Raw genomic sequence first — 25875 nt, 5'->3', positions numbered from 1 at the left:
TGCAGTCTTACGAATAAGGAAAATGCATAATTTTGTCTTGTTTCTAGGACAGTTTGTGATTCACACAATTGTGACTCCTACAAGCTTGTATTTGATATGGGGAGTGGCTGGTCAACGAGGGCTCTCTTGCATACTTTGTAGGACAGACTCAATTTGATACTCTGCGGGTAGATGCTGCTGATCAGCATAGGTTTTAATTGCATCGTTGGGGATCTATCACTTTAGATGGTGTGATGCCGTTCAGACCCCCAGAGGTTTTCTACCTACCCATTTTGGATCAGTGCTCAAGAGTCTGACTGCGGGTGTGGGGAGGATCTGGGGTGTGGTTTTCCTGACCTCTTAAGCTGTAAGAGTTTAGGCTTTCCCTGAATAAAGCAGCAACATATCTTTTGAATGCAGATTTGTTTGTTTTTTTTTTTGTTGGTTTGGGACCTTTTGGAAGCCTTGGATCCAGTTTCAAGACCGTTCATTTTATTGAGCCTCACCGATTTTGCCCTTTCCTGTTCTATAACAATGTGAGGGCAGAGACTTGTGGGGCTGAGGTAAGTCTGGGGGGAATTTTCTTACAGACGTCCCAGCTGAGCCCTACTAACTGAATGACTGCAAACGAGCAGACTATGTGTAGGGCCCTAATGGTATGTTAAGGCCTCCTATATATACTGCGATTTGTGGGTTTTGAGGGGATGGAATGGCCTTCTCAAGTATTGACATCAAAGGCAATTTCATTAGTCTTATCGTGCAATTGAAGACCAAGCTGCGACTGTAAAGTTAGACAGATCTCCTCAGAGTAAGAGGGCCAACATCAAGCTCAGGCATGTTTGTCTTCCTGGGTGTTGTCACAAGTTGACCAATGTCTCAAACGTATTTATTTACTTTTCGTTCGTAAAACCAAATTTAGAATTTGATGTTTTTGAACTTCTTTAGTTTACCAAAGGACACCAGAGCAGTTGTGATGAAGTGATGATGCTTTTAGATTTCAGTGTTGTCATGAATTCTTAGTGCCATGTTGATGGGGTATTGAGTAATAAAAAAGGTTTAATTCTAGTTGAACAAAGGTGCATGCCCAAAATGATGACACCTAAAAAATAAAAATTAAAAAAAAATAATAAATTGGTTAAAAAGTCGTTCGAACAGTTGAGGGCTAATCTTAGAATGCATGCTTTCAGTCCTATTTAAACTTTGCATTTGGTGGATATACTCGGCATACATTGTTTTTATTTTTTTCCTGAAGCGCAAATGAGTTTTGCACCCGAATTTCAAAGTAAATGGACCCTGTATGAATGCGTTCTGTAAGTTTGTAGATCACAAGAGTATGCCACTGAATTGGAAGCACAAATGTTTGCTCCTCAAACTCTTTGAGTGGCTCATTGAACATATCTATTGATGCTGTGCTCTAGTCATAGCTGCACATCGTTTCAGTACGAACTCATCCTTTCACCTCCTAGGTGATGTATTGGTTGCTAATAACACTGTTATTTTTGCCTTTAATATTGCAGTAGCAGGCGTTGCATAAAACAAAATCACCCTTAGCCAATTTGCTCTGGACACGTTTCTCCTTTTCAGCATTACTGTACTGAGCTGGGGCATTATTTTTGTCCAGGATCTTGTTTGCTTCTGCCAAGGTTGTTTTTGATTTTGAAGTCACTGTCCAGATATTGTGTTCTGCCTCTGTAGTTATTAAATTAAAATACATGTTACAGCGTGATTTCATTTGTATCCCCATTACCCATGATTGTGTAATATTCCGTACAATCTGTAGTCCCTAGGAATACTAAAGAAATTAACTTGATCACAGTGCCTTATGTACCAAATCATTTGAACATTAACGACTATCAAATATTTTCCTCCTAAACATTCGCTCCATTTTTCATAGAACTGATCGGCAAGTGTTTCACACTGTTGGGCGAGTTTGAACTTTACCGTGCATATTTCTTAGTGCCGTTGTCTTCCCAAACACATTCCACTAAGTAATCAACAGTATAGAAGAAATTACCAAACCATACACTTTATTAAACGAATCCTTCCCTGTATGCATGGTGTTCTAGCCCCTTTTATGTATGGTAGTACTTTTCTGACAGTTACCCCTTCCTCTCCTTTTTTGGCTGTAATTATGTAACTGGGTTCGTTTATCTTCCGTTATGACTTAAAAATAAATTATGAGCATTGGAAAATGTTATTTGTACTCGGCATGTTCTCTTCGTAATAACTGAATTGCAATGATTCCCCGTTGGTTCCTCCGGTCAGTAAGCCGTGTGCCAATGGCATCTGCCTCACAGTATATATTTAACTTAATGTGTCTTTTAGTTATGTTCCTGCGAACCTCTGCTGCTGCACGTGGGTGCTGCAGATAGTCATGTATGTCGCAGAAACTTTTTTTTTGTTGTAGTTTTCATTTAGTCTTTCCAACTGTGCTGCATTGTACAGCAGCCCTACTGTGTGTTGGCGGTGGCGTGTTATCTTGTAAGAAGTATATTTTTCTTTTTGCTGTATAATTTCCGTGTGAGCCCTCTGACCCTTCGGAACATGTAAAGATGTGTATGTTGGGCACTGTGAATTTTATTTTGGTCTGTTTTGTCTTTCTGGCACTTTCAGTGTGTAGATATACAGAATTAACATCTCAAGTTAAACTGATAACTTGTTTTTAAAAACCTTTTAATTTTCGTTTTTCTTTGGTGACCACAGCTTCAGGGTAAGAGCTGTGTATCTGCTAAAACTTTCAAAGATTGGAGTGGACCATTCATAGAGTTGTCATACAAAAGAGATTTTTGAAACTCTGTGGAAATAAAAAAAATGAAATGCATTGCATTGTATTTTACAGCACGGATTTTTGGCATAATAAACCTTGCCAAAATTGGAATGTGCGGGCCATTTCTGGCAGTTGCTTGCCTCCATTTGGTGATCTATAAATGGACCAGCATTAAGTTGGAGGAAAATGTTTCTTAATTTTCCTTTGCAAAGTCACTTGTCACAAACTATATGGTCACAACTGCTACCCAAATGTCAGTTTCTTTTGTTTAAAGTCCCACAGATCTATGGCACTTTACTCCTGCTTTTACTCTAAAAACTTGAAAATGCTTCTCCATAAAAAGCTAGCTAGTACAAATGCTCCCAACCAAAAAATAGGAAACAATGGCCACCTAGCCGCTTACAGTCTGCGTCCACCCACACAGCTCCATTTATATGTTCATTTTAGTGGTACCAGCAGGGCATTACTGCAGGCAGGAACTCTATTCAGACTGCCTCATTTGAAAAGTAACTTCAAGGTAAACATGCATGTTTTGACTTGCACGAGTTATTACGTGCAGAAAGGGTGCGAAAAGTGTATTTAGTTTTAGCAGGGTGCAAAATGTGCACACTCCATTGGCCATTGGCTAGTGGTAATGGATTCCTGGCGAGTGAAACATGGTGTGCTGAGAATGGAGCTGGCGATTGACTCTCTATATCGGTTTAGTAGCGTCCAACGTGATGTGTAGCATTCAACCCAAAATGACACCAAGTGGAATGATGATCTTAAACAATTTAATAAAAAAGGTTTTTCACAGAAATAAAATGCTGGTGCAATACAGCATAGCTACGTTTTAAACGTGTGGTTAAAGTGTGAATTGCTTTGCTGATTTCCTGTTTTCCCTCCTTAATAGCAATCTGTGTTCTGATGGCATCTTTACACCTGTGTTTTAATTATTCATGACCATTATTTTTTTTACTATGTTTTTCTGTACACATTATCTGTTTCACCATTGTTATGAGACTGGTTGTAATGGTCCATCATTCTATGTTTTGTGATACCCTGTGCAGCAAACTCTACACTGAAGGTTGTTGGTCAACTTGTAGTAAATTATCAAATGGCCATCGTCTGTGTGTGACCATTATGCTTTAGATGCATGGGGGTTAGTTGCAGCCTGAGTTTCTGTTTTAAAGCAAGCTCATCTTTACTTCTCTGGCTGCCAGCAAGGAATATCTTATTGATTGCACCCAAAAAGAACCAGATATATACCTGGTAAAATCCAAAAAGGCAAGTTGATTTTAAGTTGGTTTTCTTTTCATCCCTTGAAATGTGGGCTCAATGATTAAAATCAGCAAGAACCAGAGATCTCCTGGCAAGTTCCAAGAAGAAAACTGATGGCAAGTTATTTCAAGCTTGGTTTTTGTTTTCCATTCCTCTGAAACTTTAATCTGTACTACTTGGTTGTTGTAAGCCAGTACTTTTTGTTTTAGAGCTTAATGTGTGTTTAATTGGATTATTAAGAACATAGTACGTTTTTCTTTTTTTCTTTGAGGGGAGTGCTTTGGGAATCCCAGCTGAAATGATTTCCTTATATTTGAGGCATTTACTGCTTGAGCCAAATAAGTATGTTTTCTAAATCAGAATGTCTGTTTTTAGGCTAATATGAATCTCTCCTTTTTAGGCTCATGAAGCCTCGCACCATCACCACCACCACCACCACCACCAACAGGCAGCACAGAATAGCTTACTACCCCTTTTGGGCGCTCCTGTCGAACCGCCTGACCAGAAGCCCATGCTTCCTATACCCATAACTACTCAGAAGCCTCCTCCAGCACCAGAACCAGTGAAAGAGCCTGTGGTAGTAAAAAAGGAAAAACCCAAAACCTCATTTGTGTGCACCTACTGCAGCAAAGCTTTCAGGGACAGTTATCACCTGAGACGCCATGAGTCCTGCCATACAGGAATTAAATTGGTTTCTCGGCCAAAGAAACCCCCAACAACTGTTGTGCCCCTTATATCGACCATTGCTGGAGATAACAACCGAACTTCGTTGGTCTCAACTATTGCTGGAATACTGTCTACGGTCACTACATCGTCTTCTACAAATCCTAGTAGCAGTACTAGTATCATAAGCACCCCGGTTATGCCCCCGGTGCCAACTCCCAAGAAGCCCAGCAAACCTGTGAAAAAGAATCATCCCTGTGAAATGTGCGGGAAGGCATTTCGTGATGTCTACCACCTCAATCGGCACAAATTGTCCCATTCTGACGAAAAACCGTTTGAATGTCCAGTTTGTAACCAGCGTTTTAAGAGGAAGGATCGTATGACGTACCATGTAAGATCGCATGAGGGAGGAATCACAAAACCCTACACTTGCAGTGTTTGTGGAAAAGGCTTCTCAAGGTAAAGTATAGCTTTATGTATATTTGTGTATTAGACTGCATTCTACCAATGGCTGCCTCTTGAGGATAGTGATGAGAAATCTAGATCAGAAAGTTTGAGTTGTAAAAACGAGCCAAGTGAAGCCAAAAGGATAACCTTGGTGACTAGGTTTGTCTTGCAAGTAATCAATGGGGAAGTGTGTGTAAGCTGCTGTTTGTATTAAGAATTTAGACAACACATGCATTGCTGTCGGACCTTAAGGGTGGTGAGAATCATTTGGACACATTCATATAGTGGCAGTCTGTATTAATAATTTTGCTTTCATGATTTTAGTGTTCCACCTCCGCACCCTTTAGCTAATTGATATATTGGTACCTGCATTGATCTGCAACATCTGTTTCGAAAAAAGGCCCTGAAGCAGCTTCTTCTGCTCCAGGTCTGAAAAAGGTGTGCCACTATGAAAATGTGGTGTAAACAATCTGTCCTTTCTGGCACTGTGTTTTTGTGAAAATGGCCTTGCACCCCATCTGCCTAGGAACCACCAAACTGTTCACTTGTGATCCCAATGTTAGGATTTTGTGTTGTAGTGTATGCTCCACGTGTTAAGTTCTGTGCATCATTTTGAGGGAGCAATTTATTTTCTATAAATAGCTGGTGTAATCTTTTAGTAGTTTTAGTTGCATTTGTACTCAACATTCTTTATTCTTCCTTTTCATAGGCCCGATCACCTGAGTTGTCATGTGAAACATGTCCATTCGACGGAGCGGCCCTTCAAATGCCAAGTGAGTTTCAAAGAATGACTCCTTTTTAAGAGCAAAATCTTTTTTCAAGGCCCTTTAAAGGAACACTAAATTTCATGTGTCTTGCTGAAGAAAGTGCACCACTTTTCCCAACAGCTGAGCATAATAGGTGCAGTATAAAATGGTGCTCAAACTGCTAAGTAACATGAATGAAGTTAGCAACTAGTCAAACTTGGTAGCCCCATGAGGACTTATTGTTCCGTTCTGAATATCTTTGAAGGAATTCTTGGCAGTGGGGCTCACCTCCACGAAACCACTTGAAAGCCATGTAAAATCTTGCTTGCCACAGTATAAAGTCTCTTGTGGGCCATGCTGTGGTGTGAGAGGGATGTAAAGCGAGAATAGGTGCTGTATAGGTGCTGTAGTCTTCAACATGGAGTGCTGACTTTACCACAACTTATTGTTCTTAAAGTCCCTCTTGACTGACAGGGATTTAAGGAACAAGGTGGATACTCTTTAACCTGCTGCAGCACAGTGCCCTTAATGTTGAACCTCCTGCTGCTGCCATTTCCCACTGGCCCCTTCTTTGCCCCAGGATGCAAAGTCCTTGAGGCGAGAACTGCGACATTGGGGCCTTTTTTTTTTCTGCACCCCAGTCTGTCCTCTTGGATGGTGTGCAATGAAAAGGGTAAGAGAGGCTGATGCCTTCCCTTTTCCCAATGTATGTTTAGAAGATGAGCCAGAATCTTAGGGCTTTAGCTAGTTCATATCGTTGAAAATCAAATATTGGGACGGGTCTTGCCTTAAAAAGGCAGGGTTCTGCATCCAGTAAAATTAGTTTTGTTAAAATTGGTGTCCTTCTCTCCCAACGTAGGTTTTGCCCTACAGAAGTGAAACAAGCCCTGCCTTCTTAAAATCCTTGGATGATCCCTGTAGTCCGTTATAGGATGTGGTGGTGTTTTTATGGACATGTAGTTAGTGCCACATTTGTATCAGCTTTTGTTCCATAGTGTGACCTGCACCCCTTTTTGTTACATTCCCGAACACATTTGACTATAATATGCATGCTTCTCCAGCATGGGGTCTGGCATGGATTCACATGCTCATGAATATTCCCTGTCGTCAGGCTGGGAATCCTCGGTAAAAGAAAAAAATCAGTTTAATTTCTGAACTGTCTTTCTCCTAACAACCAATCACTGAGCTCTGGGTCATACTGCCCCCAGCCAATGACTGCCCTCTACCTAAGCCTTCCATTGAGGTGGCGGTGGCGTCCCTCTCAAAGGCTGCAGAGGCGGACCCGCAGGGCGCACCCCCAAAGGCAAGAGTGTCCCTCCTTGCCAGGAGGGAGTCTTCTTTCTAGCCCATAGAGAAGACCCTAGACAAGATACCAGTCATCTCCACGAGACCGTCCCCGCTGGCCACGAAGGGGGAAGTTGCTTGAGGTCCTCCAAGGCACGGATATCTCCCTAGGAGGAGCTTGTCTACCTTCAGACCATCCAGGAAGAGAAGAACGTCCGGGGTCGGGCCCTCCGACGAGGGTGTCGACGAAGGAGACGCCGGCAATGAGTATACCGTCAAGGAAGGTGACGGAGAGCCGCAGGTCGGTGAGGGCCTGGGCTCTCTTCCTGTGCCCTAGCTGCTTATTCCATCTCTGCCTCAGCTGCTGCCGAAAGACCCCTGTGGACATTCTCTCTACGCTACATACTCTGGTCTCCGAGATACAGATGAGGATGCCTATCGTGCCGGCGTGCCCTCCCACAGCGGCCAGTGATGGCCGACCCTCTGGCGACAGGGGAACCCCCAGCCAAGAAGAGGAAGAGGAAGAGGTACCCACTGCTTCCCTGCCGCCCTCCTCCCCCCCGAGCGATGAGATTGACCCTGACACGGTGACGATGGTGGGATGGAGGACCGCCAGTCACCGCCTCCCAGATCCTCCCCGCCGGACGAGATGGCCTTGTTTCACGCGATGTCCAGAGCTTCGGAACTCTTCCAGCTCGCTCCAGAGGAGGAAGGGGTCTTCTTGTACCAGCGTCGCAAAGCAAAGAGAGAGACCATCCTTTCGGTCCCTCTCTTGGATGACTTTTGGGACGAAGGCCTCTCTCATGAAGAACCCTTCTACGGCCCTGGCGAAGAGGGATTGCCTTGAAAAGAAGTTCAGGGTCCCAGACTCTGCGCCTAAGTGCTTGCAGGCCCAACCGTTACCGGACTCGGTGGTCTCGGCAGCAGCCAAGAAGTCATTGGGCGCTTCTTCCTCGGCAGCCTCCACCAATCCGGAGGACGAGGGGAAGAAGTTGGATGCCATGGCACGACGTCTCATCTACTCTGTGGCGACTACCTTCAAGGCTGCCAATGCCCTCGCTGTCGTAGCACGCTTCGAACAGGAGCTGTGGTTCAAGATTGCTCCCATCCCGGACTTCCTCCCTGACAGCAAGAGGTCGGAGTTGTTGGAAATTCTGCAAGAAGGTGAGGTGGCGTCGGACCACGCCAACACGGTGGCATTGGACATCGCTGACGCGGGGTTTCACCAGATGGGCAACAGCATTTCCTTGAGGCCACCACCTTTCATCAGGACATCCAGACGAGGGTTTTGGACATGCCCTTTGACGGAGACAATCTGTTCGGGAAGGCTATAGATGACTCTAAACAGGCTATCAAGGCGGAGACGGCAAATGCCCTGGGCCCGCTACAGCAGCGACAGCCATCCTTTCGATCCTCGGGAGGCAAGTCTCCCTGTTCTGCCAAGGGTTACGGCGGGAGTTCCTCTTCGTATCACGAACCCTCATGCTCCTCGGCCCAAGAGACCGGGCCGTTCCAAGGCTTTTCGGAGGAGGACTTGGTCTTTGCCAGGGGCCCCAAGGCGGCCCGTAGATGTCCAAACAGGAATTAACTGACCGTGACGCTGGGCCCCCATCCGTGCACCCCGATGAGAGGCCGGCTGACGAACTGCATCAGCCTATGGAAGACCATCTCCACTGACCGTTCGGTGCTGAATGCTCTCGCCCACGGACACACCCTGGAGTTTCAACAGATGTGTCCCCAAAAACCACCTGTGGCCTGGCAGGAAAACCACTTCCCTCAGCTGCTGCTGGAGGTTTGGGCCATGCTAAAGAAAGGGGAGATGGAGCTTGTCCCAAAGCGGTTCCAGGGCTCTGGAGTGTACTCGTGGTACTTCCTCGTGAGAAAGAAGACCAGGGCTGGAGGCCCATTCTCGACCTCCGGCGACTGAACAAATACGTCGAGTCCCACAAGTTTCAAATGGTCACTCTTCAGCACGTGAGCGGACAGCTAGAAGGGGGAGATGGTCGTCGTTGTTGGACTTGGAGGATGTGTACTTCCACATCCCAATTCACAAGGGACACTGCAAGTTTCTGCGCTTCGTCAGTCAGGGGATGCATTACCAATTCAAGGCCCTTCCCTCCTGAAGTCGGTGCCAAAGGTCTTCAAGTGTCTGGCACCAGTGGCAGCACATCTGCGACTGCAAGGGATCCATGTCTACCTTTAATGGATGACTAGCTCATCCGGGCCAGCTCAAGGAACCTCACTGTCGACCACACGGCGAGAACCGTCCGCCTACTATCAGATCTGAGGTTATCTGTGAATTATGCAAAGTCCTGCTTGACTCCATCACAGGTTGCGCTGTTCCTGGGATCCCGGCTCAACATTGTCGTGCCTGGCGTCGCTGTTGGAGGAGAGTGGCGGCCATCCTGGGCAAGGCACAAAGGCTGCTCGCTCTGATGATCGCCGCAGTGATGGCCATCAAGTCTCTGCTCGGCATGATGTCATCATGCATTTACCTCATCCGACTGCATGCTACGCATGCGGCCACTGCAGGAGTTTTTGGACGCCCATAAGAGGGGTTCCATCGGGCGATAAGATGGTGGGGCGTGCACTCATCTGCTCAGAGCCGCGGATTTCCAGACCCCGCCACATCAGGCGACGGTAACAACGGATGCCGCACTGGAGGGATAGGGATCCAACACTGGAAGTCCTCACGTGAAAGGCCTGTGGCTGCTGGAGGAAAAGATGTTGCACATCAACGTGCTGGAGCTACTGGCAATGTTTTGGGCCCTCAAATCGCGCACCAGATCTCCAGCGTACTCCAAAATGGTGCAGGATTTGAGGGCCTCGCCCAGGGGATGTTTAGCATTCCTTTTCATTTGGCAGGAGTAAAGAACACGGTCGCCGACTTACTGGGCAGGGAGCTTTGGCGGGACCTAGTGGAGAATCTGTTCTGCAAATGACGCAATCCCCAGATTTACTTGTTTGCGACGGCGACCAACACCAAGTGTCAGAGGTTTGCCAGTAGGTTTCCCCAGCAGGTGTAGCATGGGGGACGCATTTTCATTCCCTTGGGAAGGCCTCTTTCTGTATGCGTTCCCTCCGTTGCCGTTGTTACTTCGAGTCATCAATCTACTCAAACCGTGTCGGTGCCGGATGATCTTCGTCGCACCGGCGTGGCCAAGGCAGATCTGGTACCCGGACCATCTCGGCATGTAAGCGGCACCACCAGTCAAGCTGCCAGTGGTTGCAGATCTTCTCACCAGGGAAGGAGGCGCCATTCTTCCCCAGGATCCAGGGTCTCTGAACCTGAAGGCCTGGCTCCTGCAGCACTAGACTTCGGTGCCTTCAATCTCCCGGCAGACTGCAAGAAAGTTCTCACCAAGGCTAGAGCATAGTCTACTTTGAAATGTTACGGACTCAATTGGTCCTGTGAACCATGGGAAGGCCCTGTCCAAGGCTTCAATTTCCCGGTGGCTCTCTGGCTGTTTCATCCACAGTCACCGGTTGGCAAACCGACTGCTGCCTGGCCGTCGGAGAGCCCACTCTACCAGAGCAATCGCTGCTACAACGGCGTTCCTGTCTGGTGTGCCACTGCTGGACATCTGCAGGGCTGCGACGTGGAGGTCGACGCACACCCTCACAAAATTCTACTGTGTCGACACGATTCCAGGGAGGGGGCCCAGAGTCGGCCAAGCAGTGCTGCGCAACCTGTTCGCTTGAAGGTGAGCCGGGTGAGGAGGTGGTAAGAGATGGTAATGTTGAGCCTTGCCACCTCCTGTGCATGTGTACTACTATGTATTCTTTATTCATGAGCATGTGAATCCATGCCCGACCGCCCCGCCGCCCACCCCCATGCTGGAGAAGGAACAAGTTACTTGCCTGTAATGGTTGTTCTCCAGCATGGGTATGGCATGGATTCACATGCAAACCCTCCCGCCTACCGCTCTGCAGTTCTTCTCTTGGTCCTACTGCCACTTTGTGCTACCAAATCTGAAGGTGGCTGCCAGAGGAGGGGCTTGGATAGAGGGCAGTCATTGGCTGGGGGCAGTATGACCCAGAGCTCAGTGATTGGTTGTTAGGAGAAAGACATTTCAGAAATTAAACAGATTTTTATTCTTTTACCGCGGATTCCCAGCCTGACTGGGAATATTCTTGAGCATGTGAATCCATGTCAGACCCATGCTGTAGAACAGTAAAACCAACAAAGGGAAAGAGTTGCGTGCTCAATCCCCCTCACTGCTCATTCACCATTTTCATCTAGCACTGGAAAGAATGTACCACTTCTCGTTATTTATAAAGTACATCTATTTGTATATGAAAATATTCAGTTATTGGTGGTTTTTAGGTTAAACATAATCGGTTTACAAAGTAAAGCAAATCTATTTGCACAAAAACATAAAGTGAAACATGTGCGCATCTTTGCACATACAATTATACACGTATCATCCTGTTGCTGCTGTCGATAAATATGAAAAGACGGGTTGGATATACATATACACAGATCGAAAAAAACAAGTCTACAAACTTTGTCGTTACATAAACAGTGGTAAAACATGTGACACTGTGGTTTACAAGGGAAGTTTCGTCTACACCAAGGTGTTTCAGCCAATTCTACGAGCTGTCTAAGCTCATATACAAATAGAAGTACCTTTTATAAATAACGAGAAGTGGTGCATTCTTTCCAGTGCTAGATGAAAATGGCGAATGAGCAGTGAGGGGATTGAGCACGCAACCCTTTCACTTTGTTGTTTTCAATGGAGCCCTCCTGGGCAGAACAGGGTTTTTTCTCCAGGAGCCCTTATATACAATTTTGGAGAACAGTTACAGGTAAGTAACATGGTCCTTATTTGAGGATCCATTCGTTTTTAGGTTTCCCTGTGATTTTGTTTCTACGAAAAAAGATAACTTTTTTATTCTTTCTTTGGCCAAATGGCACTTAGACAGATTTCTTTCACCTCAAACCACCCCCACCCCCCCCCCCCCCACACCCCTTTCCTGCAAAAAGCAGGTGGGGAGCACCTGTCATCCCTATTTCTATACCATAACCAAAATTTACCATTATATATAAAGGTTTATGCTTTGGATTTTTGTTTTGCATCTAATTGAAGCAGCAGAAATGTCAGGTTAGGCCTGCGGAACCCAGCACAAAAAAAGGTTTAACTTAATCTAGCATTTCTAACGGACATGCTGGGGAATGTGCACAATGGGCAGCACCTCAGTAGCTTTGTGAACGCAAGTGTATGGTTTCTTGTGTATATAAAATGACTCCCTTTTTAATAAATTAGCTGCTCGGTGTAGGTAGGTGTCTCACACTCTTTCTGGCTCTGATGCATACTTCATCCTGTTCCACTAACCTACAAAAAGAAATGTTCAACATCATAAATGAGAAACCCACCAGGTTGCGACAACACTCCAATACCCTCATAGAAACTATGCAAAACTTGACAGGCCGTTTCAAAAACAAAATCAATGACATCCAACAAATCGTACAAAACAGACCAACCAACCCTAACATTCAACCAACCGGACCGGACGAGGAGCCACATCACAAACCCCAATACCTCCCAGAAATATCAGAGGCATTCGTCAAGATGGTGAAACACAGCAAGAAAGCAGGATCACCCATGGATTCCTGCCTTGCTTGACCTCTACAAATCAAGCCTTGCACAAGGAACGCCATTGGAGTATTACAGGAACCTTTTAAATCTGTCGCTCACAACAGGGACTGTACCACGATCCTTCAAATCGGCATATATTAAGCCACTTGGCGACGTGGAAGACCTCCAACTACAGACAGATTTCAACCATTCCCTACCCGCAAAACTCCTAGAAACCTACATATACAAATAACCCAATAACATGCAGAAAAACACCAGTTGCTAGACCAAGCACAAGTCTGCTACAGACCCGGGAAGAGGAACAGAATCGGCACTATCATCTATCTGGGACGACCTAAAAACAAACACAGACTCCAACACAACCTCCGCTCTGATTATGCTCGACACAGTAATCCATGACACCCTAATCAAAAGATTGGAAGATATAGGTTCAACGGACATGTCATTACTCTGGATTCAATCATTCCTAGCAGACCGAACAGAAACTGTATGGCTAGAACCCTTCAAATCTACTCCACGAGTTAACTGTGGAGTACCTCAAGGATCCTCACTATCACCACTATACTTCAACATCTACCAGACTGTTAATCAGGATCTTCAAAAAATTCAACATTACATGCTACAACTAGGCAAACGACACTCCAATCTACAAAATTGAAGATACAGAGGCAGATCACTGAACCGTAGTAGAATATCTAAAAAATCTTTGACTGGATGAACACCAACAACTTGAAAATCAACCAAAGAAAGACAATAATGATTATATCCAAAAACAAGAGAACACCTACATTCCTTGGCCGCCGGAAATGGGAACCGTACCCACACCATCTAAGGTAGTAAAAATCCTGGGAGTCCTAATGGACAACGTCTAACCCTAGAACTACAAGTTAAAGCAATAATTAAAAAATGCTTCTTCGTCCTTCACACAAGAATCCTACCTTTCCTCTCCTTCACCTGCAAACCACTGATACTTGTCACCCTCATGTCAAGAATAGACTACGCAAACAGCCTCTACCTCGGGATGCTGGAATACCTCCTGAAGAAATTACAACACATTCGAAATGCAGCAGCTAGACTCCTCAAGCTATCCAGTGCTAAAAATACTAAGTTGACTCCCAGTCAAACATCGGATCACTTTCAAAACAATGTGCATAACACAGAGGGCAATCACCGGACAGGGAGCAGAATGCCTACAAAAGAAAATAATCTGCAAGCCAACGAGCCTCTTTGGATCAAGCAATGAAATCCGCCGGGAACCAAAATCATACATTAAGAAAAAACTAGGGGGCTCCTCTTTGTCCCACCTGGCTGCAAAAACCTGGGACAACATCTTGAAAGAAATGAGAAACACCACCTAAAAATAAAGGAAACTTCTAAAAACCTGGCTCTTCAACCCCTCGGAACCAAATTGAAACAACTAAAACAATCAAACGGGAAACACTAAGAACAGACTGCCAGAATATATGATGCCACAGACAACACGGACCGACTAAGGGAAACTCTAACAAGAACAAGAGGCGATGATGGGTGGAATAGAACACAAGGTGGACTAGAACACAAGCGACAACCCCATGAGGACAGAATAACAGCATACATGCCCAACACTACCAACAACCTTACCCACACAGAAAGGACGTAGGGTACGGGCGTAGCTCGCAAGTATATCAATCCGAAAAGACAAGGTTACAGCAAAACAAAGTGGGATAAAAGGGCTTGCCGAATACAAAGATGGAAACAAGAAAGTAGCTGACTTAGCATAATGACAAAGATGAGACAGCCTTATCGCGCTGAAACTTAATAACCGAAAAGAAACCACCTTCTCTAAATCGCGAAAGAGACGCAATAGAAATATGCATTTCTTCTAACAGGGTACTAACCAATCCCAAAAAACGACTAAAAACCTCACAATCCTCAAACTTCTCACACTATAACCAAACACAACCACACCTCTTAAAGCCACAGTAACCCGCACACTTCACACCGCAACAACCAAACAGACCCCCACCCAACAGCACACGACTGACTCCAAACTGAATACCACACCAATATGTTTGTTCAACGGTGTTAACCGAACTGAAGCTGCCGACAGTACTTCACAGCTCCCTTGCTCTTCTCCAAACTTTGGCCTAGTAACACGCCTAACCTACCCCCCTTTTGTTTCATATCCACCAGAGCGCCAGGGGACCACTCTGGTGGTGAAAGTGCACGGTACAAATAACCATTTAACATTAGCATATGTGCAGAGATTTTGAAATGCCATCACTGTAGGTATGTGACGTATGGTCTCTATTGATTGACCTCTCCTAATGTCACATCTAAATGCTTACCAGTGTGGTTGTGTGAGACTGGTGGATCCCTGAACGCAGAGAAATCAAACAACGTACATTTCTGAAAAATTACCCCTCCAGGAAAGGATCTCTGGAAGTTCGGGTTGAGTCACTTAACTGAGGTTTACATTTGTGCCTCTTAAACGGTGCCATTTAATGTAAATGCTTAGCAACTTTATCAAATGTGATACAAAACTTTGACAAACGGTGTCACCTCTTGTTTGATAAATGTGAATTTGTAGGAAGTGTATTTTGTGTAACCAGTCAAATGTACACAATCGTTTGCCTAAAGGCGCTGTACAAATATGAAATATAATTTCCACCGTGCCTAGACGTGGTGTAAGGTATACGTACCGTTGCCTTGGCTGTAGTTTGACTGCTTTCTTGGTTCAGTGCGATTGGCTGGTGTCGCTATTCGTGGTCTCCGCAGTGTGAGAGGGCCCAGAGGGATGGTGGGCCGGGGTTGAAGGCGGGGGTGATAGTTTGAAACGGTGTGCCGGTGCCGGCATCCGTGGGGTTTTGGCAGATAGGAGTGTTTGGTTCAGCGTTTAGGTGCACCTCTCGAGAGTGTAGAGAGGAGGAGCGAGGGGAAAGCCAGGTTTGGAAGGCCTTTCTGAATGCCAGGTGATTCGCAATATTGACAATGTGCAGGGCTAGGGAGTTCCAGAGTCTGGATGAGTTTTACTGTGGGACTACTAGGAGAGATGCTGTGCCAGATCTGATCGTCAATGAGGTAGTGGGTGACTTTGTCTTGAAGGAACTCCAGCCATGTGGGTGATGCACATGGCTTTAAAGCAAGGGTGCACAACTGATTTTGACAGAGGCCGAAAGTACCTTACATGAGAGCTAAAGTGGGCGGGGCGGTAGGCCGGACATGTCGGGAGGCTTTTTCAACCCCCAATTTGTATTAAACACATGGAAAAAATGTTTTTGAGGGGTAACGTTTTTTACTGCATTTCAAACTTGCATTTTGTACTACACATTTTCCATTGTTATCATTTATTTCAATTTGTTTATTTCGATGTATTGTATATTGTCTGTTTAATTAAATTATATGTATTTTATTGACCCTTGATTGGACATTCCGTTATTTTGGACTGCTATAGTTTGCTGTTTGGGTTGCCCAAGAGGAGTATGGCCTTCGTTGAGTCAGGTTTCCTCAAAAAAGCAAAGGATGTACATCTCAGCTTTATTATTGAATTCACTCTTGGAGTGCAACACTATGCCCCATGGCTCCCACCCCCAACCAAACACTATGCACTATGCCCCCCTCACCCCCAACCAAACACTATGCCCCATGGCCCCCTTACCCCCAACCAAACACTATGCCCCAAACACACTCAAGCATGCACCCATACAGACCTGAACCCCCCCAAATCAGCACACAAACTCTGAAGCATGCACCCATACATGCATCTCAACATACACAACACAAACATACAAAAACAAACATTCATGCACCCCACCCCCGCAACTCAGCACACACACTCTCAAGCATACACCATGCACCCATACAGACCCGAACCCCCCCCACCCCCCAACTCAGCACACACAACACGCACATTCAAAAACAAACATTCATACACATCCGACACGCCCCCCACCCCCGCATCTCAACATACACAAACATACAGCAGAACAGACCCGACACACAAACACGAACACACAGACCACTTACCGGAGACGTGCTGGAAGGCAGGTAAGCTGGAACGCTGGCGAGGTAAGTGGAATCGTACTATGGCTGGCGTGGCAAGCAAGGCTGCAATGCCTTCCGGCATCCAACCTTACTGGCCGCGCCAGCTGTAGTGCTAGCACTCCATTGGTGCAGCACCCACGCACTACGTGGCTCGTAGGAGCAACGTGGTGTGTGTGTACTGAGCCAATGAGGGCCAGTGTTTTGTCCGGCCCGGAAGACAACAAAGACTTTCCTAATGGAGGGTGGCCGATGCTGCCCTCCATTAGGAAAGTCTTTCTGCTTCGCGGGCCGGAGAAAACAGCATGGCGGGCCGCAACTGGCCCACGGGCCGTATGTTGTGCACCCATGCTTTAAAGGTAGTGCTTTGGCCAATAGGGAGCCAATGAAGGACTCTCTGTGTAGGGCTGATGTGTTCTCTGGGAGGTAGGTTAATAAGCAGGCGTGCTGCAGCATTTTGGATTATTTGCATATTCCTTAGCTGAAACGCTGGTCCGCCTAGGTATCAGCAGTTTGAGCAGTCGAAGCAGGAGAGGATGATGGAAAAACAGTGAGATCGGTGTGGTAAGGGAAAATGCGCCTTACGATGCATAGGTGAAAGAAACAGGTTCTGGAAACTGAGTTCACATGTTGGGAGAGGGATAAATCTGTGTCCAGTGTGCATCTGAGGTTTTTGCCCCAAGTGGAGGTTGCCGATGCAGGGCCTAGGGATTGCGGCCAGGGAATAGGTTGGGGGCGGTGTGATGGTTTCCACAGACCAGTATTTGTTTCCCCAGGATTGAGGATGAGGTGGTTGGTCATCATCCAGTAGTCCATGTCCGAGAGGCATGATGAAAGATCTGGACGTTTGGGGCCTAGCAACTTTGGGATTTTGAGGATGATCGGAGTGTCATCTGTGTAGTCGTAGCAGATCAGATTGTGGGAGTGGATAAGTGCAGGCAGAGGGTTTAGATACATGTTGAAGAGCAGGCGAGAAAGGGATCCTCCTTGTGGGACCCCTTTTGTTACTGGTCGTGAGCTGGAAGTGAACGGGTGGGGTGCATGATTTGTGAACGATTAGAGATGAAGAGATCCAAAACAGGCCTGTGTCTTTGATTCCTAATGAGTGTAGCCTATCTAGGAGGATGGTGTGATAGATGGTATCGAAGGTGGCAGAGAGGTCCAGAAGGATCAGCACAGCCTTCTGCATCAGCTGTTCCTTTTTGGTCATTCCATACGGACAATAGGGAGGATTCTGTTCCTCAGAGTGGTCTGAAGCCAGATTGCAGAGGGTTCAAAAGGTTGTTGACTTCAGTGAAAAGGCCAAGCTGCTTGTATGCTGTGCGGTCCATGAGTTTGGCTATGAAGCAGGTGTTTGAGATAGGTCGGTAGTTATGGGCCTGGAGTGGGTTGAGTGTAGGTTTGTTTGATGTAGGAGGTTTTTAGGGCTTCCGGGAAAGTTCCTGATGTTAGGGAGTGGTTGAGGATTCATTGTTCCATACTGCCTGCACTGGTTGAGGCTAGGATGTTTTTGAGGAGGATGGGCTGGCGCGGAGCCTGATGGGTGGCTTTGTTCTCGGAGCGAGAGGAACTCCTGGTGTGTGATTGGCGTGAAAGAGGTGAATGTTTGTATTGAAGGGGGAGGGTTCGACGGAGGTTGGGCTGTGGGTCCGGAGAGGGCATGTGTTCCAATGTGGAGATGATGGCGGAGTGTCTATCAATGACAATATTGTGTAAGTGTTTGGATAAGGCATTGCATAGGGGTGGGGAGGGGGGGGAGGGTTTGGCGCAGGCTGAGGCTTTGCATTCGGAAATGATTCTATGCAGTTCCTTGCTCTGGTTCTGCAAGTTTGATTCGGTTCCCATAGAATGCCTTCTTGCTTTTTCTGATTTCCAGTCTGTATGCTCTGTTTAGTCTTGCTAGGGCTGTTTTGTTCCGGGCTGTAGGTGTGGTTCTCCATGTCCGTTCCAGCCAGTGCTTGAGGTTTTAGTTATTTGAGGTGATGGTGTAGATTAGTCAGGAAGGCAAGTGGAAATGGCTGCCAGGAACAGAAGCAGAGACACGCCTGACTTTTCCAGCCAGTTGCAAGGGGAAGGGTGGGACCGTACGAAAGTCATAAACAAAGGACTACACCATAGAGACTGCATACTCTAGATGCAGACCATCTAGGAAAAGGGGCGCGAGTCCACAAAAAACACAAGATAAACCCCCCCCACAGAATACCACAAACTAGGCAAAAAACGATTGCAAAAAGGATTAGTAAAACCCAAAACTGTGGATGGTCATGTGCGATTGCTACATTTAAATAGTCTACCCAAGTTTTCGAATGTTCTGCTTGCGTTTGACTTGTGCTGAAGTAGCAGTTATTGTAGGGAAACCCAATTATATGTTTGAGGTGTCAATCTGTAATGTTTATTGCTTGCTTTAAATAGAACATGTAGTCATTTGTATAGCTCCTTTATCCCATTAATATGGCCTCAACGTGCTTGTGGTGGGAACACCCTCGGGGGACCTTCCAAGGTGTGGGAAGTAGTTTGAAGGTAGAATGCGTGTGTGCATTTGGCCAAGGTAAGGAGTTGGGTGGGCTGACAGGGTTCCGTAAAGCTACCCATAAAGTCTGGCACATGGATGGGTGCTGAGTGACAAAGATTTAAGTGTTCGGTTAGAGCGAATGTTGTCATAGGTAGTCTTTGCATTCTGACGGAATGTGGTGTGCACTGTGTTTAAGCCAGGAGGAGTGTTGCCCAGCTAGACCTGAATTTTTGTCGTAGGTCAATGCATGCGTGTGGGTAGCCATGCCTGCAACTGAAGTTTGCTGAAGAGGTGTGCGTGCATGTGTACCTTGAGGCTTGGGCGGTTTGGCATTCAAGTGTTTACTTTTCCGGTCTCCAGACCCATTTAGCTTGCATTCCAGTTTGTTTGTCCGTCACCCACACCATGCCCTTGGGCGCCCTGGACTGAGTGAAGCTTCCCTGTCAGTGAGCGTTGTGTGGCTGCTCCTCTGGGCGCACTGGTCTCGTTAGCCGGTTCTCTCTTGCTCCTCCTTTAATCCTGAGGGGCTCCAGCGAGCAGTGCTCTCTGTCCGGTCTCTTCTGCAGTGGTCGGTGGCGTCTGTGTTCCCCACTCCCAATAGGGAACCCACGGCAATGGGCTTCGCTCAGCTCCAGACGCTCTAATGACCCGCTGTGGTGTTGGTCTTCCTGCGTTTCCTTCTCTTTACGTCTTTTTCACAGACCCATATGTTGCCTGCTCTGCCTTGGATGGCCACCCTCTCTGGCCCAGCTGCTCACTCTGCTGTCTCTGGCTCCGTTTGTACACCTGCAACCATTTGACAGGTTGCAGGTGTGAAAACAGTTTCACATCCCTGACCATAATTATTGGGACTTGCCTGACCCTCACAATACTTTTCGGGCTTCTTCCTCGTCTTAGTACTATCATGGTTTAAATTGGGAGAAATGAGGGGATATATTCACAACATGCTATAAAGTCAGGGGGAGGGTACATTTGGTTCACTAGAAAAGGGGGAGGGGAAATACTATGTCTTGCCTGCGGATATCCTCTTCCACAGTCCCCAATGACCCTCTACCCAGGTGATCCTCCCTCGCATCTCCACCCCCACGGTCAGGATCCAAAAATGATGTACTTTCTCTGGCCAGCAGAGGATACAACGAGATTAGATGTGAGGATACCCTCCGGTTTCTCACAGTGCCTATAAACATTTGCAGAAAATTAGACGCATCTTGTTTATACTGCTTCTTTCTTCGTGAGCAACCTTCACTTTCCAAATAAACAAATAGCTGGTAGTTGTGTTATAAAAGTGTATGGTAAAATGAAGTGCTTTCTCAAGAGTTCATTTGAATATTGTTTAGTCACCAGTCGGCCCTCCTCAATTGTGGATGCCATGTCTCATGAGCTTGTGTTTCTATTTTTGTAGTAGCTGTTTTTGCTTTGTATGTTCCGTACCACTTTTCTAATGACTTATAGGGATGTAAATAAATGTGAGCCATCTGTCTCCTGCCTGTACCTTAGATACGCCTTAAGACCAACTAAAACCAGGAAATACTTTGCAACTAGGACAACTAGTGCGATGCAACTATATGCGTGAGGCATTGGAACACGGTTGTCCATTTCGTTTAGGATGAATGTGCTTCTTGTGAAGTCATTTAATCTGTGATAATCATTCCATATAAATAACAATCACCATGTGTGCTTTTTAGCATTTACAATACCTCCATCTGGTATTGATCCTATGTTTAGTACTGAGGAGCAGATGGCTGTACCTTAGCTTGGATTTGTACTATGCATGCTTTTAAGAACATGATTCTTCTTTTACATTCTGGTGCGGAGTACACCAGGACTCCAAATGTAGGAATGAGTAGATATTTACCTGATGGAGGTGAAAATAGTGGCATTCTTTCAATCTCATTCATATAGGGAGGGTGTATACAGCAAATGTAACGCGTTATGCACATCCACACTTCTAGCCAGCCCCTTGTTGTTCAGAAGTAGCCATCTGATAGCCATACGCAGAAGCATCTTTTAACTCCTAATTATAAAATCTTTATTTTGATCCCTACTTATGCACATCAGCAGCTTGATTCCTTTTTAACAGTATTGTTGCAATTGGCTAACCTAACATTGTACGACTATTTTCAATAAACTACATAGTATGCTCTTGTTGTTTAGTCCTATTAACAAAATTGTTTGATTGGGTAAGTATTTTACAATGGTACCCAACAGTCTGTTTTTGTGTGGCGATTTTCTTTTTTAAAGCAGTTTAAGTATTGTGCCTTTTCGGACAAGTGATGACCTTGTATCAATTCCTGTAGACGTGCACTGCAGCTTTTGCGACCAAAGACAGACTGCGGACACACATGGTGCGCCATGAAGGCAAGGTATCGTGCAACATCTGTGGAAAACTTCTGAGTGCAGCATATATCACGAGCCACCTAAAGACACACGGACAGAGTCAAAGTATCAACTGCAATACCTGTAAGCAAGGTAAAAAGTTTCAAGGTAATGAAACTTTCATTTGAAATGTTTTCTTAAAACCTATTGAATGGAAAATACTAATGATTGGTGTATTTGGAATCTGAGTGGAGGGATTTCATTGCTCTGTTTTTACCCAAACCCCTCTTCTGTCTGCTTCATTTAAGAGGTATTAAAATTATGCTTTGAAATGGATCACTATTTTATTTATATAGTTCCCTTGGTGAATACTTTTCTAATGGTAAGGAATTTAGAGATTAGAAAGTAACCTCTGAAAACCTTAAGTTGACTGGAGCGGTAGACTGCAATTTTGAGATTTTCATTCTTTTGTGACAATTGTTTTTTTGTATTACTTTGAAAAGGTTGCAAGTGGAGCACCTCGTCTGTTGCATGTCTTCAGCTAGCGAGGTCTGCCTCAAAGTCTTAATTGCTCAACTTTAGTTTGTTTTTTTGGAAGGCTTGGATTGCTAGCTGTAGTGCTTTGACAACATTGTACATTTTCTATACTTAAAATTGTTCTATTGGATGGGGAGAATTTAAGAAAATGCATGTAAAGCTTGTTTTACTTGGATAGTTTGTCGTTGGCAGTCTATTTTGTCCAAGAAACAATGCAGAATCTGATGGCAGGATGTATTTTCTGGTTAGTGATAGTTTGTTGAACCAAACGTAAGTTAAGAGAGAAGGTAAAGGCTGTTGAGAATCTATGTAATGGCCTGTTCTCTCTGCAGATTCAGTTGAGGTCATTTCATAAGTCCGGTTATAAGGTGGTTGAAGGTTAAAACTATTTGATCAGTATTGCGCAAAGAACAGTCCATGCCTCCCAAACCTTTCTCTTGATAACATTGATGTGTCTAATTTACAAAGCATATCTGTTTTACAGTGGAAAAAGCACTTCACAAGCCAATGTCAGGATCACTGGGTTTACAGAAGGAATAAATGAGCCACTGGTGGTGCCCCAAGATAACCACTGCACTTTTCAAATGGTGCAGTGTAGCACAAAGTCTATATATTTTTTTGATACGGTTAAGCTTCTCCCCTTTACATTCCACTGGTTTCATTTTTCTTTCAGTTTCTGGGTTTAGAAGGTATCGCCTCCCACCCCCCTCACTAATATCCTTGTGAAGGATAAGGCACTAGTCGGCCATAATCCACGGTTGTGCAAATGATGACAATGAGATTTCTATCCAATCTAGAAATAAGTTAGATCTGTCCATTGATACTTCTCGATGTAGAGTACATGGGCGATATTAGAGAAACCTCTTCTACACCTTGCCAATAAGATAATGATGCACATACCTTTTTTGAACTACGTATGGATGAGCCGCAAGGTCATCTTGATTGCCTTGATGGGGGAAAACGGCTGCGCGAGAGTGTGAAGAGCGATTTGGGTGGGAGTGTGGCAATGAATGTGAGAACTGATTGCCCATCTGATATCGCTTATAACATTGTAAATAAGTTCAAACGGAATGACGTCCAATGACATGTTTTGGGCTGTTGATGATCTGTCAACCCTAGTTGCTAAATGTGAGTGTCTTGAAAACAAATTGGACGTTCAATCAGTACTACTACATAAGAGCATAAACCGGAGCCGTGAAACGGTTAAAGACCAAGGTTTGTGTACTGACTCTATGGAAAATGGGGTCTATCAGATTATAGAACAGGAAAATCTGTTAACCCTAAATACATCCTTGGCGCAGAGACTGGGGTAAGTGGTGGTACAGTGAACAAAAGTGCCATTATAAAGTGAAAAAATTAAACCGACTTCCCAGGCCTTTATGTACACAAAGCATTTGAGATTACGTAAGAATGCATGTGTCGGTGATGAAGCTAGACCAAGTAGTGAGATTACACATGATCTGTTGAGTGATACTGTAGCTGTGCCAAACACTGCTGGTCCAGTCGGTCCCCTTATTAGGCCGGATGGTTCTCTTCCCCTGGGTGAGTGTACCAATGAGAAAGCTATGACTAACGCCAGGCCTGTTGAATCAGGTGTGTCTGAAGCTTGTACAGTGGGCTGTCCTGCAGTGGGATGCAAATGTACACTGCTTTCTTGACCGCAGACACAAACCAAGCTCTCGGATATATGGGCAGCTAAAATGGTTTATCCATTAATACCAACCCAGGTTTTAGCTGTCAACAAATGATGGTCTATGTAAGGCGGTACAGCTTCAGCCTGTGTCTGCCATAGATAACCTCCCACCTCTAAATAGAGAAGCAGTGCTTTTTATTTTGCATACATTGGTAGCATTGAGAGTGATGCGATATCTGAAGATATCAAGATTGTCGACCAGGATGAACACACACCTAAATATGAAACTGTTGGTTTAATTCGGAGGCCACACTTGATTATATATTGAGCTATGAGGACTAACTTTATCGGATGGGCTACACCTGCAAAATTGTGTTGATCTCTGCTGTCAAGTTTTGTTCGACCACCCCAATTGCAATCAACTTGCCTTGTGCTTCTGCACTGACAATTGTTTCCAAGTAGACCTGAACAAGGGTGGCACAGCTCTTGAAAAGAGAGGTGATGCCGCCATAGGGGGCGATGCTAAGCGAGGTCCAAGCATTCGAATGGGCCCTTATAAGGACAGTGTTAATAACTTAGGAGGCGGTTACTGGCAATGGTTACCGACTGTCTTTAAACAACATTTTGCATTACTATCTCAATGGCATCGATATAGCGTGCTCCTGGAACACACGTGGGTTTGTCCACCTATTCAGTGAGGATGGACTAGTGGCTTGGATTGACATATTTAGATACACTCCAATTCGATTGCCGTAATACGGTCAAGCAGTTTGCACCAAAAGGTCTGAAAGGGCGTTCCAAAGCAGGTCGCTTAATTTCTGTAAGGCAGCCTCGGAAGATTGTAGTTCTAAAAGTGTCTACCAATATGGTACAGGCAGTTACACTTCCATATTTGCGGTTGGGTGTCATATTGGTGATCCTCTGATCCCCCAAACAATGTGGACAGTGGCAAATGTGAAGACAATGACAAAGATTTTGAAACTTTATTCACACCATTTGCTGGTTTGGCTTATGGGTGATTTTAATTCTCAAATAGAACGGAATTAAGCACACATGTGACCTCGGCCTCAGTTAAATGCTCTTCGATTTACCGGCAGGGTAGACCCTGGGCTAAGATTTTAGATGAATATGGATATACCCAGATAAATGGTTTTTATCTTGGTGATGCACATGTGGCATACACTTGTGTAAATGGAAGAAGTACATCACGCAGAGACTGTGTTCGCCAACTCCCAGGGCTTAACTCTGATTGCGGATATGGCCCTTCTACGAGATAAAGTGACCATTTTCCCCTTTGTGTTCTCCTTAAACCGTTAAATGTCTCAAGATAACTGACTATATATGATCAAAATGGTAACCTCTATTTAAATGAGGGCCATAATCGGATTCTATGGAATAGTACAAATCTGACTATAGCAAATCCTGCCATTATAAGCCATGTCCCACATTCATTTTACACTGAGGTCCCCAACATTGTTGATGGCTTAAATAAGAGGAACAATTTGTACTAGACGATCATATAAAAGCACCCTGGAGCCGTCTAATTTGGTCATCAGCAAAAGACATTACTATGATAGGTGAATTTCTGAGGCGAAAAACCAGCTGCGTCTCAAGATGGCTGCTGTGATTTACCCCTCCTTGGGTAGTAAAGATTCCTGTGAGACTAATGCCTACATGAAAACCATTCAAGAATCTGATTAAAAACTGCTAAAAGAGCACAAAATTAGACTGCACAATAATACAGTGATATGGAAGGTCATACGTGCCACTAATAAGAGGCTTGATGATAAACTGTGTCTCTGAACCACTATGGGCTAAGCATATTGAATTGACAGTAGGCTCAAGGGAACAAAACGATGTAGTAGTGACACCCCTCCTTCCATTAATTGGCAATGTACGGCAGCAATACAAGACATTGCTATTATTGAGCGTTTAAACAATGACACCTGGTGTATGTGTAATATTTTGCAGATATATAAGAAGGGAGAATGGAATGTACCATCAAATTATTGTATGCTGGCGATGCTAGATATCCCTGCAAAAATGTACAATAGGGTCTTAAAAGAATTAAATACTTGGATTGCCACGAATAATAATCTCTACGCCCACAA

At 45.1% G+C, this 25875-nt stretch overlaps 1 protein-coding gene across 8 annotated transcripts in view; it reads left to right on the top strand.

Annotated features, from left to right (window-relative positions):
- VEZF1 (vascular endothelial zinc finger 1) overlaps positions 1–25875 on the top strand; it is a 305904-nt gene that overhangs the window by 104485 nt on the left and 175544 nt on the right. For 3 of the 8 annotated variants that reach the window (XM_069614655.1, XM_069614657.1, XM_069614652.1), the window contains exons 2-5: positions 4078–4122; positions 4407–5128; positions 5826–5889; positions 21576–21762. In XM_069614655.1, coding sequence (XP_069470756.1) covers positions 4078–4122; positions 4407–5128; positions 5826–5889; positions 21576–21762 — 1018 coding nt within the window. The remainder of the gene's footprint in view (positions 1–4077; positions 4123–4406; positions 5129–5825; positions 5890–21575; positions 21763–25875) is intronic. The other 5 variants (XM_069614654.1, XM_069614659.1, XM_069614653.1 and 2 more) reach the window with 3 other exon arrangements.

This window comes from Ambystoma mexicanum, chromosome 9, assembly GCF_040938575.1.
Source record: "Ambystoma mexicanum isolate Mex_15411 chromosome 9, UKY_AmexF1_1, whole genome shotgun sequence".
NCBI classification, from domain to species: Eukaryota; Metazoa; Chordata; class Amphibia; order Caudata; family Ambystomatidae; genus Ambystoma; species Ambystoma mexicanum.
Note: the sequence above shows the minus strand (reverse complement) of the source record. Positions and strands in the feature narration are given on the sequence as shown.